This window comes from Pterocles gutturalis, unplaced genomic scaffold (assembly GCF_000699245.1).
Source record: "Pterocles gutturalis isolate BGI_N339 unplaced genomic scaffold, ASM69924v1 scaffold21831, whole genome shotgun sequence".
Lineage (NCBI taxonomy): Eukaryota > Metazoa > Chordata > Aves > Pterocliformes > Pteroclidae > Pterocles > Pterocles gutturalis.
In genome coordinates this window covers 45,295-58,639 of record NW_010098395.1, presented here as the reverse complement: position 1 = coordinate 58,639, position 13,345 = coordinate 45,295, and the positions used below count along the sequence as shown (strand labels likewise).

The 13,345-nt window shown below is 42.6% G+C and overlaps 1 protein-coding gene across 1 annotated transcript in view; it reads right to left on the bottom strand.

Moving 5' to 3' along the window:
* Window positions 1–609: 609 nt before the first annotated feature.
* PGBD5 (piggyBac transposable element derived 5) overlaps window positions 610–13,345 on the bottom strand; it is a 30,042-nt gene continuing 17,306 nt past the window's right edge. Inside the window, exons 3-6 of the mRNA XM_010072848.1 lie at window positions 13,036–13,216; window positions 8,262–8,459; window positions 2,435–2,540; window positions 610–1,113 (exon numbers count right to left, since the gene is read on the bottom strand). Of these exons, the coding sequence (XP_010071150.1) occupies window positions 918–1,113; window positions 2,435–2,540; window positions 8,262–8,459; window positions 13,036–13,216 (681 nt within the window). The 3' untranslated portion in view covers window positions 610–917. The remainder of the gene's footprint in view (window positions 1,114–2,434; window positions 2,541–8,261; window positions 8,460–13,035; window positions 13,217–13,345) is intronic.

Below are 13,345 nucleotides of genomic sequence, written 5' to 3'. Positions count from 1 at the left end.
TAAGATACAGTTGAAAAAAAAGAAAAAATATAATTGTTGTACTCTGATTTCTTACCTGTACGCTGACCGTGGCAGTTAAGATATGAGGCAGTATTACTTACTGGTTTACTCACTGTTAATACTTACAGTATTACTCACTGTTTGTTTGTGTATAAAATGTTTCATCCTGGTTAATAAAGAAAATCAACGTAATGTATTTCCATTTAAAATTCACTAATGTATTTGGTTTCTCTTGATTTTGCTGTGTTCTAACTGGGATCAAATTGCTTTACATTACATTAATAAAAACAAAGAAACAAAAAAAAAGACAGAAAGAAAAAGTCTTAACTGGTCCTCAGTTCCTGGCTGCCTGCCTGTGAAGGTTTTGTTTGTCAATATGTTTGCTTCAGTGTTTATGTATCTGAACTGCTTTGTTTAGCACACGGGCAGGACAGCAGCAATGCCTTACAGGGTGGCAGGCACTCTCAACCACAGCCCATGGTGCAGACTGACGTTATTTGTCCCAGAATTGAGTAACTCCCAAGTAAGGTATAGCGTTTTCTGTAATGCCTGCCTAGGACTGCTGAGCTATATCAGCTTATGACAAGCTCTTAGCCCAAGAAGAACGTTACAAGATGACCCTGTTCAACAAATAGTATTGAGATGATGACTAATTTAAGTCTGTTTCTGGTGTACAGATTCCCACAGGGCATTCACATATGCAATTTTGTGTCAGCTTTTCCAGTGGCACTTTCTGCAGGCCGTGCTTACATCCAGCTGCTACTAGGAACAGTTTCCACCACTCTAGTGGCATCACTTGGCATTTTTTGGATAAGGACAGCACTGGTGGTGTCACAAGTTCCTTGCTTTGCTGTTCCAGGTGTGGTATCTTCTTCTGCTTACCCTCCACCCCTACCTACACCACCAAGAACAATGCATCAATGGGTGGGTGAGGTGTCTTCCAAGCCCAGAAGCTCCTTTACGAGTCTTTCACCAAACTGTGCACGGCTATACCTTGTCACATGGTAGGCCTCTGACATTTTGTAGAGGATATAGGCATTGTTTATAGCGATGCTGATGGCAAACCAGAATACTTGTTGCCAGGTCTTGTTTGGTTTGTGAGAAATGAAATACCTGAAAAGCCAAGAGAGAAGGGGAGGGAAAAGCACTGTTCAGACAAACACTTGCAGCTGGTATGCAAGAAATAACCCCAAAGATTCTGCAGTCCCAAAGGGGAAGCAGGCCCAGGACTTAATAGCTAGTACAAGAATCATCTTAAGAAATTTTGTACAATGTATTTGGGAGTCATCTCAAACATCTGACAAACATCCATGTGATGGGAGCTGTGGGTCTGAATCCCTTCAAGTTATAACTAAAAAAAGCCTCAGGCCCATTACATTACAGTTTAAGCAAGACTGCTGATGCTTCTCCTCTTGTTTATCTCTGCTGTGAACAAAGAATGATTTCTGCTGTTGCCAACAGCAGGTGGGAGGATGTGGGGGTAGAGCCAGAGCGCGCAGTGCTGGTATGTGGAGCACCTCTCCATAAGGCAGAACTAGAAAGGACAGACATCCTTATATTTAGGCTCTGACTAATTCTAGGACTGCCAGCATATTCGCTCTTCAATCATAAGATTTCCCACTTTCCTACTTTCATTTTTCTAGTAACTATTTAAATCTACTACCTCACCTCTTTCCGTATTGATTTCTTCAGATCAGATCCCAACATCGGTCTCCAGCAACCACCTCCTTCTCTTTCATCTCTTCTACTGAATTCTTGCTGCCTTGCCCAGAACTGGCTTGGAAAATCCCTGCTGCTTCTTCTCTCCCCTCAGTTTTTAGTTCTTGAAATCTTCTGCACCTCATTGGTATTCCCACAGCCAAGCTTCACCACTGCTATTCTTACTCATTTCTGCTTCTCTCTGCTACATTAAGAGCTAGCACTGAGGACCACAACTGGAACTCAGGAGCCGAAAGATCTACATTCTGGCTCCAGGTGACACAAATATCACTGTGACAGATAATCACCTAAACACCATCTGCTGATAGGGGCAGAGAGCTGAGCTAGCCTGAGAGACTTGTGGGGCTGGTAGACCTTTTCTGAATTATCTATTTAGCCTTCAGTTTGATGTGGCCAAGAACATCAGCCTGCTGGCTTGTCTTCCCAACACTTCTTAAAAGTCATTTACAAGATGCTAAGAACATAAGTCCCAAATCTTTGTTGACTGGTGGATGGGTAGATAGAGCCAAAACATGCCAAACAATGCAGCTCTTGCCCTTGTGCAGAGCCAGCTTCTGACCTTTGACTGAAATACAAGTTTTGTCAGAGATTAATTTTGTGAAAGCAGGATTGGGCCCTCAGCTGCAGCTCAGCATGGAGACCTCAAACACTGCAGCAGCAGAGGAGGAGTGAAAGAAATACACACGCACACACGAACACATGTGCTCTTACTTACTTGCTGTATTTGTCGTCATATTTGCAGATATAGCTAAGGTGAGCAGCAAAGGCTTCAACCGCCAACGGGCATGGAATTTCTCCGCTTTTTCTCTTAATTATAACTCCTGCATCAATTAGAAACGTAACAGTTTTAAATCCACATCATAGGTCTAGCAATTAAAAGACATGGTTGATTATAAAACAAACCTTATTGACAGTTTCTGCCCTAAAACTGGGAAGTTATCCATAACAGAGATGCTAATTTGATTTTTTTTTTCCATTGGTAGTACATTGAGCAAGTGGAAGGGGAAGAAGAGGGATCTTTTTTCAGCTGGAAATGAAAAGGTATTAGACAGAAACAGTTTTACCACATGTTCAGAAAAAAACACACATTGTCATAGTCCCACAGTAGCCCCCTGCAGACAGTACCAGTCTCTCTTCTGTTGGTTGACCACTGACTTGTGGTCTCCCCTACAGCTGTGACTTCCTATTTTATGCTTTGAGTTCTGAAGGTCCCAGATGAGTCCTTTGAAATTAAACCCTTTGCTTGTCTCCACCCACGCGGGTCAACAGCAACAGTACCTCCACTCAGTGCTAATTGACAAAGAATAGAAAATACAATAAGAAGGATCCAACTGGCTAAAACCAGTAAAGATAGAGGTGACAGTGCTGGGTGAGTTGAAGGAGCCACAACCACAGTCTCTTTAGAATGAGAAGCAGCCTGATTTGCTGCAGTGGGGAGCCAGAGCTCCCATGCACGCTTATGTTATGTTGCTCAGTGGAGCTAAGCACACATTTCTCTGCCTGCGAGTGATGTTTCCCGCCCTGCCTGGGCAGCTGGCTAGATAATTCCTCTCATCACAGGGGATGATTATTGTGCCTACTGCAGAAATCTGTGGTAAGGCATCAATTCCCCTGCAGCTACCTACCAACCATCCTCTGCACAGACAAAGATGTGGTGCCTAGAGCAGGATACTCCAAGAACAGGCCCTGTTCTCTCACATGGTGCATCCCTGACCTGCCCTTCTCCAACACTACAGCAGTATTTATGAGTCCAGCACTCACCCAAGAAACTCCCCTAGTTCTTCTCTGATTTATTGCTCCCATCCTCTGTGTTTTCCCTATCCAGGGGAAGTTCCCTGTAGGAAGGAAGGATGAGGAAAACAAACTTATAGTATAGGAGTCTGTTCCCTAACTTTTGACTTTATGTCCCCACAAGGTTTGATGGTCAGGTCTCCAGGGTATGGACCACCTCTTGCTCCATGTCTTTGGCACACTGTCTAGTAAGGATCCCTCCTCTCTTCCAGGTACAACACTATTTTTCTCCAGGTCTAGAGAGGCACAGGTTTGGTTGCATCCTTTGTCTGTGCTGTTTCAGTACAGGTACAATTCTGGGCTTTCTCATTTGTCAAGCCTTCAAACTCTCATTGCCTTACTTCTGCCAGCTCCTCTACAATCATGCCTAAAATGGTCCTCGCATTTTGATTACAGACTTCACCATTTCATTCCTTCAGCTGGAAGTCTCATTCATCCATTATCTCTGTCAGGCCCCCTGTGCTGTCCTGGTTGGCAAGCTCTATTTTGAAGCAAGACTTATGACACATACTAAATGTCATGTTACAGCTGAGTTATGCAGCAATTCATCTGGGGATTTTAAAGTCTGAGTTTTCAAGAGTCTAAAATTATATCACCTGTAAATTGTTCAATACACTCTCACCTCTGCCTCCCCAAGCTGGGTGTAAATGTAGCCCAAGGAGAGGGGGAAAAAAAAATAATCAAACAAATAAATCCTTCATTACATTCACATACTTATTATTTTTTGATCCTTTTAATGAGTCCTCCAAAAATCTGGTCAGCATGAGGTAAAATGGGCCAATATACCACCAGCCTGCTGCATCAGTGCTGCAAAATCACTTGCCATCCCACCTGGGCATGTCAGGAAAGGGTAAGTAGGTAAGTATGTTCCCAGTAACAGTCTTTTACAAAAAAAAATACCCTCCTTTCTCCTCTTGCTCTCCTCTCTTTTTCTTTCCCCTCTCTTCCTTTGGAGGATTAATATTTCCTTTGCAATTTGCTTTGTATTCACAATCCTTAAAAAATGCATTGCGGTGGCAGCTATGTGGGTACCATATACTCCCTCTCACTTTCTATTATATTTTACATAACATTCCTCTGGTTTGAGAAGGTAAATAGCTTTATACGCACATTATTTTTATAGCATTTCCTAGGGTTGTTTTACAGCCATAGGTCACCTCTCCAGGGAAGACAACTGCCAGAGCTGGGTCGCTCCTAGCCGCAGGTCTCTGTGGAAAGCAGTCCCAAGCCAGCTGACTCACCAGCACATCCGAGGAGCTACTTCCCCTCCTGGTCCTCCCCCAGCATCGCTGTGTTCCCATCCCTGGCAGCACTCCAGGGAACACACCGCCTGCGTGTCCTTTGCCTGCATGCTGGAAGGGGTGCTGGCTGCCAGCCTCCATGCTGCTGCCGTGGACAGGCATCAGCTTTGGGGTTTGGCTTTTCCACAACCTTATTTTTCTTTTTTTAAAAATTTTTTAAAAGTTTTTAAGCCATATGTTTGTCAAGCAAAGCTTGTGAAATACCACCTCAAATGAAAAAAAGCAGAAAGACAAAGGTATACATGTTTGTTTCTTCAAAACACTTATTCTAAGACAATCTGTGATTTTAGGAGCTAGAATCATGTTTTTTAAAAATAGAGGCTCACTAATACTAGCACTTGCCTCAACCCTGGCAAACACTGAGACTCCGCAACATAATGTAACAGAGGGGGCACTGCATGTTCCAAGTGCCACATGGCTTTTTATCAGGACCTATATGCGTTACAGTTCTTTACCAAAATTGCAGACAGTCAGCATTGTACAAGGTCTAATGTTCAAGGTCTTCCCATCAGAGTCCTCTGGCTCCATCCCCACTCTCACCATACTTGGACACAACCACCTGAATGCAGTCTCACAAAGGACACATGGAAATTTAAATTTAAAACCCTAAGCTTCTCCATCCTAAACATATTAAAAACTATGCTTCTTCCCCCAGACTTTCCAGTTCCGGGCCAATCTCACAAGCTAATTTTTTTCAGGAAACTGTATTGTCATCAGACACTACTCACTGCAGCTCATACAACTGCTTCATACAATCATGATGCCTCCACAACATCTCCCATCTTCTCACAGGTCACTTGTGAGATGCAAGCACACCATTTGCAGCTCTTTAGTCCTTGTCTGTGTGGCCCAAGCTTTGTTTTCTATCTTAGCTATTGTCCATTTAGCTTTTAAGGAGAACTGGTTGGTGAAGATGGTGAAGAAGAGTGTAAAAGCTCTTCTCAGAAAGAAGTTAATTCTTAAAAAGACCTTGGGTTCAACAAGTTTTTGCTAAAGATGTCATTCTGGTCATCCTGCTGTGAGATTGCTGCCTGCTCCATCCTGCTTCATATGAAAAATAGAAAAGATTGCAGTTATTTCTAGAACACAGAAATGGAGATGCTGGCAAAGTGGGCACCAAATCTAGATTGAAAAAACAAAAATGCAGCCTTGCCCCAGAGATGGGGAGGTTTGGGCCAGCACATAAATCACCTGCTTTAGAACAAGGGTAACTTCTTATTCTCTGGGGGGTCCCCAATCTCTTTTGGCTTCTCAGTTCTTCTGTAATAGAGGCACAGGAAAAATTAAAGTAAAATTAAAGCTTAAGGGAAATTAAAAAGCCCATTGAATTTTGTTCTAGGCAGAAACTTCATACTTGTTAGCAGAGTAAGGGGGACATTTTTTGCAAGACTAAAGAATAAGACTCATCCTTTAGCATCTGAGATGATGTATTATGACATGTTGGTTCAAAACATCCATAATAAATAACCTGCTGCATCTAAGAATAGTATTCATAGATCAGCTCTGACAAGTGTACTGCCCTCCTGGTGCCTCTGGCTTGGGTGGGATTTGTACTCTGAGTACAGGCAAGATTTACCTTCTCAACTTTCCTTTAAATTGCAATAAATAGCTCATTTGCAGTTACATCCACCTCTTCTCTCATCTGAAATTTTGTTGTGGTCATCTCTTGCCCTCTGTCTTTAAGGTTTTCTCTTCATGGCCTCCTCCACCCCCGTCAACATTTACGCTCAACCAAGTGCAAAAACACACCATGCATTGTCAGGCGATCCAGTGGCGCCAGTCTCTGCCCAGCTGCCCGGCATGGGGTTTATTCCCCTTTGTCCCTACCTCCTCTCCCGTCTAACACACATGCTCAGCAGGTCTGTGCTACAGGCTTGCCTCAAGAAGCATAGATTCCTCCTCTTCCTCCTCTATATGCCTTAGAGGAAACTCTGGTGGTCCAGCTTCAAGTAGGTTTAAACGAGCTTTGCTGCACTGACTTCAGAGATGCCAAATTAGAGGTAGGCAATCTGGTCTTCTGCCTTCCTGCCGAGTCTCCATCTGTTCCCAGCTCTCCACTAGAGACTCTCTTCCCCTCCAGCACCACTCTTTAAAAAGTCTGTCTCTGTTTTCTGCTCTGATTCACTGTGAACTATGTCAACTGTCCCAGCCAGCATTTGGTGAGCAATGTGTTGGGCAGCTCTTGCCCATCGCACACACAGGTCCTAATTAGTGTATGTTGACCTGCCTCAGACATGCAACCTACAATCCCATCTGTGCCAAAACAGACCCAAGGTCAATCACAAGCACAACAGCTCACACCCCCATGTGCTGCTTGTAAAGGATCCTGCCAGCACAGAGTCTGCTTTTGCTCCCTCTTTTAATGGGGCAGTTAGCACTGATGGTTACAAACAGAGTATTTTTCTAGTAATATTTATGAATTATAACCAAATGCTCTGTGCTAGCCTGTAAAAAAACAGGTGACAGGTAGTGATAACTCTTGTCCAGTTACTGCAGCTGAATAATCTAGATCCAGTAAAGCGCATAAGGGAAACAGCACAAATCCTGATCCTGAGTGCCCCTCATGGGGAGCAACACTGCTCCAGGGACTGGCTTCAGCAGGGTCCCCAAAGTGTCATATTTCCTTCATGTACATATTTTCAGCATGAACATGAGTGTGCAAGATGCCTTCGAATGGGTGGCTTTACATTTAAAGGTTTAGGTTATTCTTATTTGTCTCACGGAGTTATATATAAATCTGAGTAATAAAAATGAAAATAAATTGAAACAGTATTTTCACTGAGAGATGATTTCAAAGAGTCAGCTGATCATATTGCATCTTACAGAAGTTTCCAAACCTTCTTAAAACCTCTATACTTTTGAAAAGGAAAATATTTCAGTATCGAGAAGCTCTTTGCAATTATTTGAACTATCCAAGTTACCCGTTTTGGTTTCTTTTCATCAATTGCTAAAAGCAATTTAACATACAACAGGAAGCCTTAATGATATTTACTTCTGGCAAGAAGATGTTTGTTTGTGACTAAGTTTTTACTGATAAGATAAATTAATTGTAGGATCTGCTCAAAGCTCTAAGTCCATAATAACATTTATTAATTTTTCTGTATCAGCAATCCTACAAGATGCTTTGCAAATGGGTCTAGTATAGTATTATACAACAACCATCTTCCCTTCTCTGATCATCAGCAAAGATGTAGTCTTCACATCTAAAAGGATACTGCCTCCACCAGCTCAGGCAAAGGAGGCTGCATCAGCAGTAGGCTTTTAACCTTTGCATGGGAAAAAAGAATAGCAGTAGGAAGACATAAAAGGGGCGTAATCACTACAGCTACTGTTTATCCAGGATATTATGATCAAGCTCTTTGTTCAGGCTTATTATCAAACTCAGTGAGTCATTTTGCCTTGTCACATAAAACGTGCACTTTCGAGATGAGCAGTAGCAATATTGCTTACCTTGTTGAACCGGTGAATAGGCGTTGGTCAAAAAACGAAAGTGCCCTTTATTGTACCAGCAGATCAAGGACATGTTTCCCTTCATTCTTATTCTGTACTGTCCTCTGGACGGGGGAGTTTCAGGGTTGTTCAGCATGGACGGAGGTAGGCCTGTGCAGTCACTTTTCCTGGCGCTCAGCAACCCACAGCAGTAAATCTCTGCGTGTGAACAAAAACATTCCCTCTCAGCAAGCCGTTGCACGGACCCAGACAGCAAGAGCACTGGAGCAAGTCTGAACAACCTGACTACAGAGCGAGCTTGTTCTACAACTTTCTAGTCCAACAGATATGCTAGCCAACTGGCCACCTTCTGTAATGCCAAAGATTTGTGCCCTACATGAATGTCTCTGGAAACTGAGACAAGTGCAGAAAGCCTGCTCTCTTGATGAAAGGTATTGACAACTCCTGCACAGTCACGATGAAATGACAAGGAGAAGAATACAGGGTATCTTCCCAACAGTAACATCTATAATCTGTGTAATAGTCTTCACAACATGTTTATAATTGGATTGAAAACTACCCCAATGGTGATATGCATTATGGAACAAATCAGAATTTATGATCCAAGGGAGTCTTTGATGTTTAACTACGAGAATAAATTGCGTAGGGAAAGCCATAGTATCTTAGATGTTAACTGAAATCAATTCTCCTACATTACTCCCATGACGCTTTTAATCACAAAATACATAGCTGACAAACTCTAGTTTAATCTACTGCTTCACTATGCTGCCCAGTTCTTGATTTTCAGCTCACTACTTGCACCAGCATCATCTGGTTTTTCAAGGAAATGCTGCTTTAGCAATTAAGAACCACTGACACCACTGGTTGATTTAAAAAATGAATGTGCCAAAGGATGAGGAAGATGGAAACACAAGTTAAATGAAAATGGATTTTCAGGAAAGGAGATAAACCAAACAGTGCCCTAGTCGAGTGAGCACTGATCTTGTCCTGCACAGACATCAGAGCCTCTACAGGCAACACATTCTGCTGCTCACAGCATCTTGGCCTTTTCATATGTGAAAGAGGCAAGGAATAAAATCTACCAGCACAAAACATGTCTCAATGCAGCCAAGTGGGCGCAAAAAAGATTTGAAAACATTAATAATGACAGTGCTTGAATTTGTCATTAGGCTGTGAAATAACAACGGCCTGTTTCTGTTAGTCCATGAGAAGCAGATCTTCTTGATCAAATTAACTGAACTCAAGGAAATCTTGGACGGAAATTTCCTCAGTCTCCCTAGGTTTTGTGTTAACCCTCCTGAGTGGAAAAAAACAATGGGCAGGTGACAGGTGACATCTGTGCACATCTTTCATATGGCCGCAGATGCTTGTGGTAGTTTAAAGTTCAACTGTCAGCTAAGTCTGCTTGATCAAATTTTTCATCATGCTGAATTTTGCATGTTGGATAACTGGAGATCCTTACAGGGGAAATGCTAAGTCAGACTACAGTGTCTGGCTTCCCTTGAGCGTGTTATCTGTGTTTGTGGGTTTCCAATGTGGCTCTTCTGCCTCTGTTTTTCTGGAATGACCTAAGCTCCTGTGTGCAGGTGCAACCTTTGTCCTTCGTTCATATAGCACCTCGTATGCTGAGCATCCCCTCAACAGCTCACAGATATTACAGGAATACTAACGTAATGATTGCTAATACTTATGAACTAGTCCAGTTGCTGTGGGCAGTTCTACAAGGAGCTAAGGTTCTTCAATCAAAAATTTAAGATGCTCATGTCAGAAGGTCTACCAACACAGCAATGGGTCAACTTCATTCTGAAGGAGGAAATCTGCACTCCTTCTGTTATTTTTAATGAATGAATCAGTCCCTGGAAATCCGTAAGTTCCTTCCACAAAAGACAACAAAAAAAGCCTGACAGCAATGGGCTTACAATCAGTATAGGAGGAACTGCACCTGCAGTGGAAGGCTTTTGGTTTTTTTTTAATTTCTTGTACACAAACATTGTAGGTCACGTACCTGCAAACTTTGGCATTAACATAGCAAACTTTTAGAAAACTTTCTTCTAGACAATATTAAGGTCTTCCTGTTCTGATAACAAGCCAGCCTGAGAAGAATTTCTTTAGCTGCCTAAAGTTTATGACTCACTGAAGGGTGATACTCTCTCCAGGAGACTCCAATGGTATAAAACCCTGCTAATAACTACATTATTGTGCTAGAGCTTCAAAATAGCACCAGCCATCTCTGAGATCCCATAATAATTAATTGTAGCCTTTTGTTAGCTCAGGCAATAAGCCTGCAGAAAGCTTCCAGCAGATGTTTCACTCCCCATACAGAATAATGGGAACTGCTGCCTCTCTCAGGAACACACTGTGTAACCTTCCCTAGGTATAGCCTAGAGAAGTGCAGCACTTCTGCAGATTTACTAGCATCTCTCATCATGGATGACACCCTTAATCTCTAGAGCTTTTTAAAAACACTCAGTTACTATAGCAATAGAAGCAATAAAAATTATGCCCATCTGGCTCAATGAAGTTTTTGTGTGTAATTAAATCAGAATCACAACAGGTTTTTGTCACATACACAGGAGTCATTGGAGACAGGCTGTCCTCCTCTGGTCTTCTTAAACTGTAACTGCAATATCAATGCGTACACCTAAGCTATCTTAGCGAAGATGAGAAAATGTGGTGTAGTCACCCAAGATTCATTCCCAGGGTCTCCAGGCCCTGGCGAACTTGTGCTGAAGCCTGTTTCACCACATCTTCATTAGGACCATTCAAAAAAGCAGCCAGCCTTAAGCTAGTTCAGGCAAAAATACACATTCTGCAACCATTTATCCTGCATGTAACACTGGGTCCAGTCAGAGCTAGGGCAACTGGGTGGACTGTTGTGCGAAAGAGATGAGAGCTTGCTTTAGTCCACGTGCCGGAGTTTCAGGATCCTGCAAAGCTTGTGGGAGTGCCATGGTCACCCAGGCTGGTAACTCCTGCAGGTTTGCCAACTCCAGACACTCAGTGGGACAGAGCCAGCAGATGCTGCTGGTTCAGAAAGTGCAAAAGGGACTTTTGGGGATCTTATGTTTAAGGGAAGCATGAGACACAGGGCTTTAGAAGGTGCTGTCCTCTGTAATGGACAGCACTAATGCTTAGAGGGGGGAGAAAGGGATGTGCACTACGAATGAATGTCACAGCAAATAACAATGACAGCTGTCTGCCCGCAGAACAGAGGATCTGGGGCATTTCAGTGCAAGTTTCCAGTTCTATTCAGAGGCCAGGGAAACAAATGCTTCGTATATCCCCTGAAAAACAAAAAAGAGGTCTGTTCAGGTTTTTGATTTTGAAAAAGATCCAACAGCTCTGCCTTATTTTCTGAAGTTTTCTCAGCTCTTGGTATCTTCACATATCTTAGAAGCAACAGCTTATGACTTGCTTTTTGTCCTTCCAATATGCACCACTGTGAAGAGCCAGTCCCACTCTCTCGATAACTTTTTGAACCCACATTTTGCATCATTGCTTTGGTAGTCTTAAAAATGTAACGCTTACAATCAGCTATGAAAAAAAGTAATTTACTAAAGAACAGTCTCTGCTCAGAGGAAATAATGTAGGAGCTAGGTCCTGCATGGAGCTCAACAGAGACAGCACTCAGTGCCAGCGCAGTCTGAAGTGCTCACCGACAGCACTGGTGCAGCTCACTGGTGTTCTCATTTTAAACAAGAAGCAAGATATTGTCTCAATTACCAGTCTTTCCTCCTGCTTTGGGCCATGCTTCATTAATATAATGCTCCAGGTGGGTTTAATTTTCTGCAATGGAAAACATGCCAAAAGCAAAACTCTTGTCATCGGTGGTGTGTTGAAGAGGGAAACAGCCCTGTAGCCTCCTCCTACGCGATTCATAACAGCAGCCTCCAGTCTTACTGCTACAAACGATCTATTGTACGTACCATACCAACTCCAAAAGGCCATGTTGACTAAAGAACAAGTCAAGAATTACATTGAGTTGACTTATAAATGACTATCAAGAGTGCAGGAGCCTGTAATTTAAGGGGAGTCACAACTCCTCAGCATTCCTGAAAGCAAAGTAACATGTGGCTTTTCCACACCCAAGGTGAGGGGGCATTTGGCAGAGAGGATGTCCTGGGATTACTCTCTGCATTAGCAAGAAACTAGCTGGGAGAGCCACACTGCCATATCAATGGACATTCTTCTGGAAAATGTGCTTTTGACAATGTAGAGTTTATTATGCCTTCAGAACTAAAACCTGTCCTCCCAAGGTATGTTTATACCAGCAAAAAAGCGAACCATGCTAGGGCTTTTGCAATGGCATAAAATGTCATCTAGAGAAGTCACATCTTTAACAGATATTAAACCAACAGGGGCTTCTAAGGCACACCTTTAAGGATTCATCCCATCCCAAGTCTTTCACAATGGGAAAAGAAAAATCACAAGCAGCTAGCAAGTCCCTTGAAAAGTCCTCCAGGCCATATAGGAGATTAGACCTCACATTTCTAAGGCAAAGAACAAAAGCAAGGGCTTTAAATACCCTTATTAAAAAGGTTTTTATATCCTAATTTTGAACTTTTAAAAGATTTAAAGAAAAAAATTTCAAGAGCAACTTAGAAAGTCCTCTGCATAGTACTTTTTCATGAATGAGACAGTGTCTTTGAGGTGACCAACATCTATACAAAGTATTGAAATCTCAGTGAAGCCTCGTGGGAGTTTTTTTAATTCTGTGGCAGAAGGGCTCCTAGGTCTGTCACCATTAAAACCCAGTGAGACACCGGATACACACCTTGCTTTTCAAATTCTTCAAAGAGATTCAGGCTGGTAATGCTTGGGCCAGTGAAGATGATGTAGTTCTTCCCAGAGGCATTCTGACAAAGGCTTTTGGCCACCATACTGTGGAGCTGCGGTTTGTTCTTCAAAGCATCCAGTCCATCAGCACCACTCCCTTCTTTGAGATGCACATAAATCTTAAACAAGAAAGAGAGAGAAAAGTCAGAAGGTTATAAGGAATCCAGAGGGAGGAGATGCAATTGCTAACATACCTGCTCAACTCAAATGGAGACAAGCTGAGAATCAAGGCAGCAGATACTTTTCAT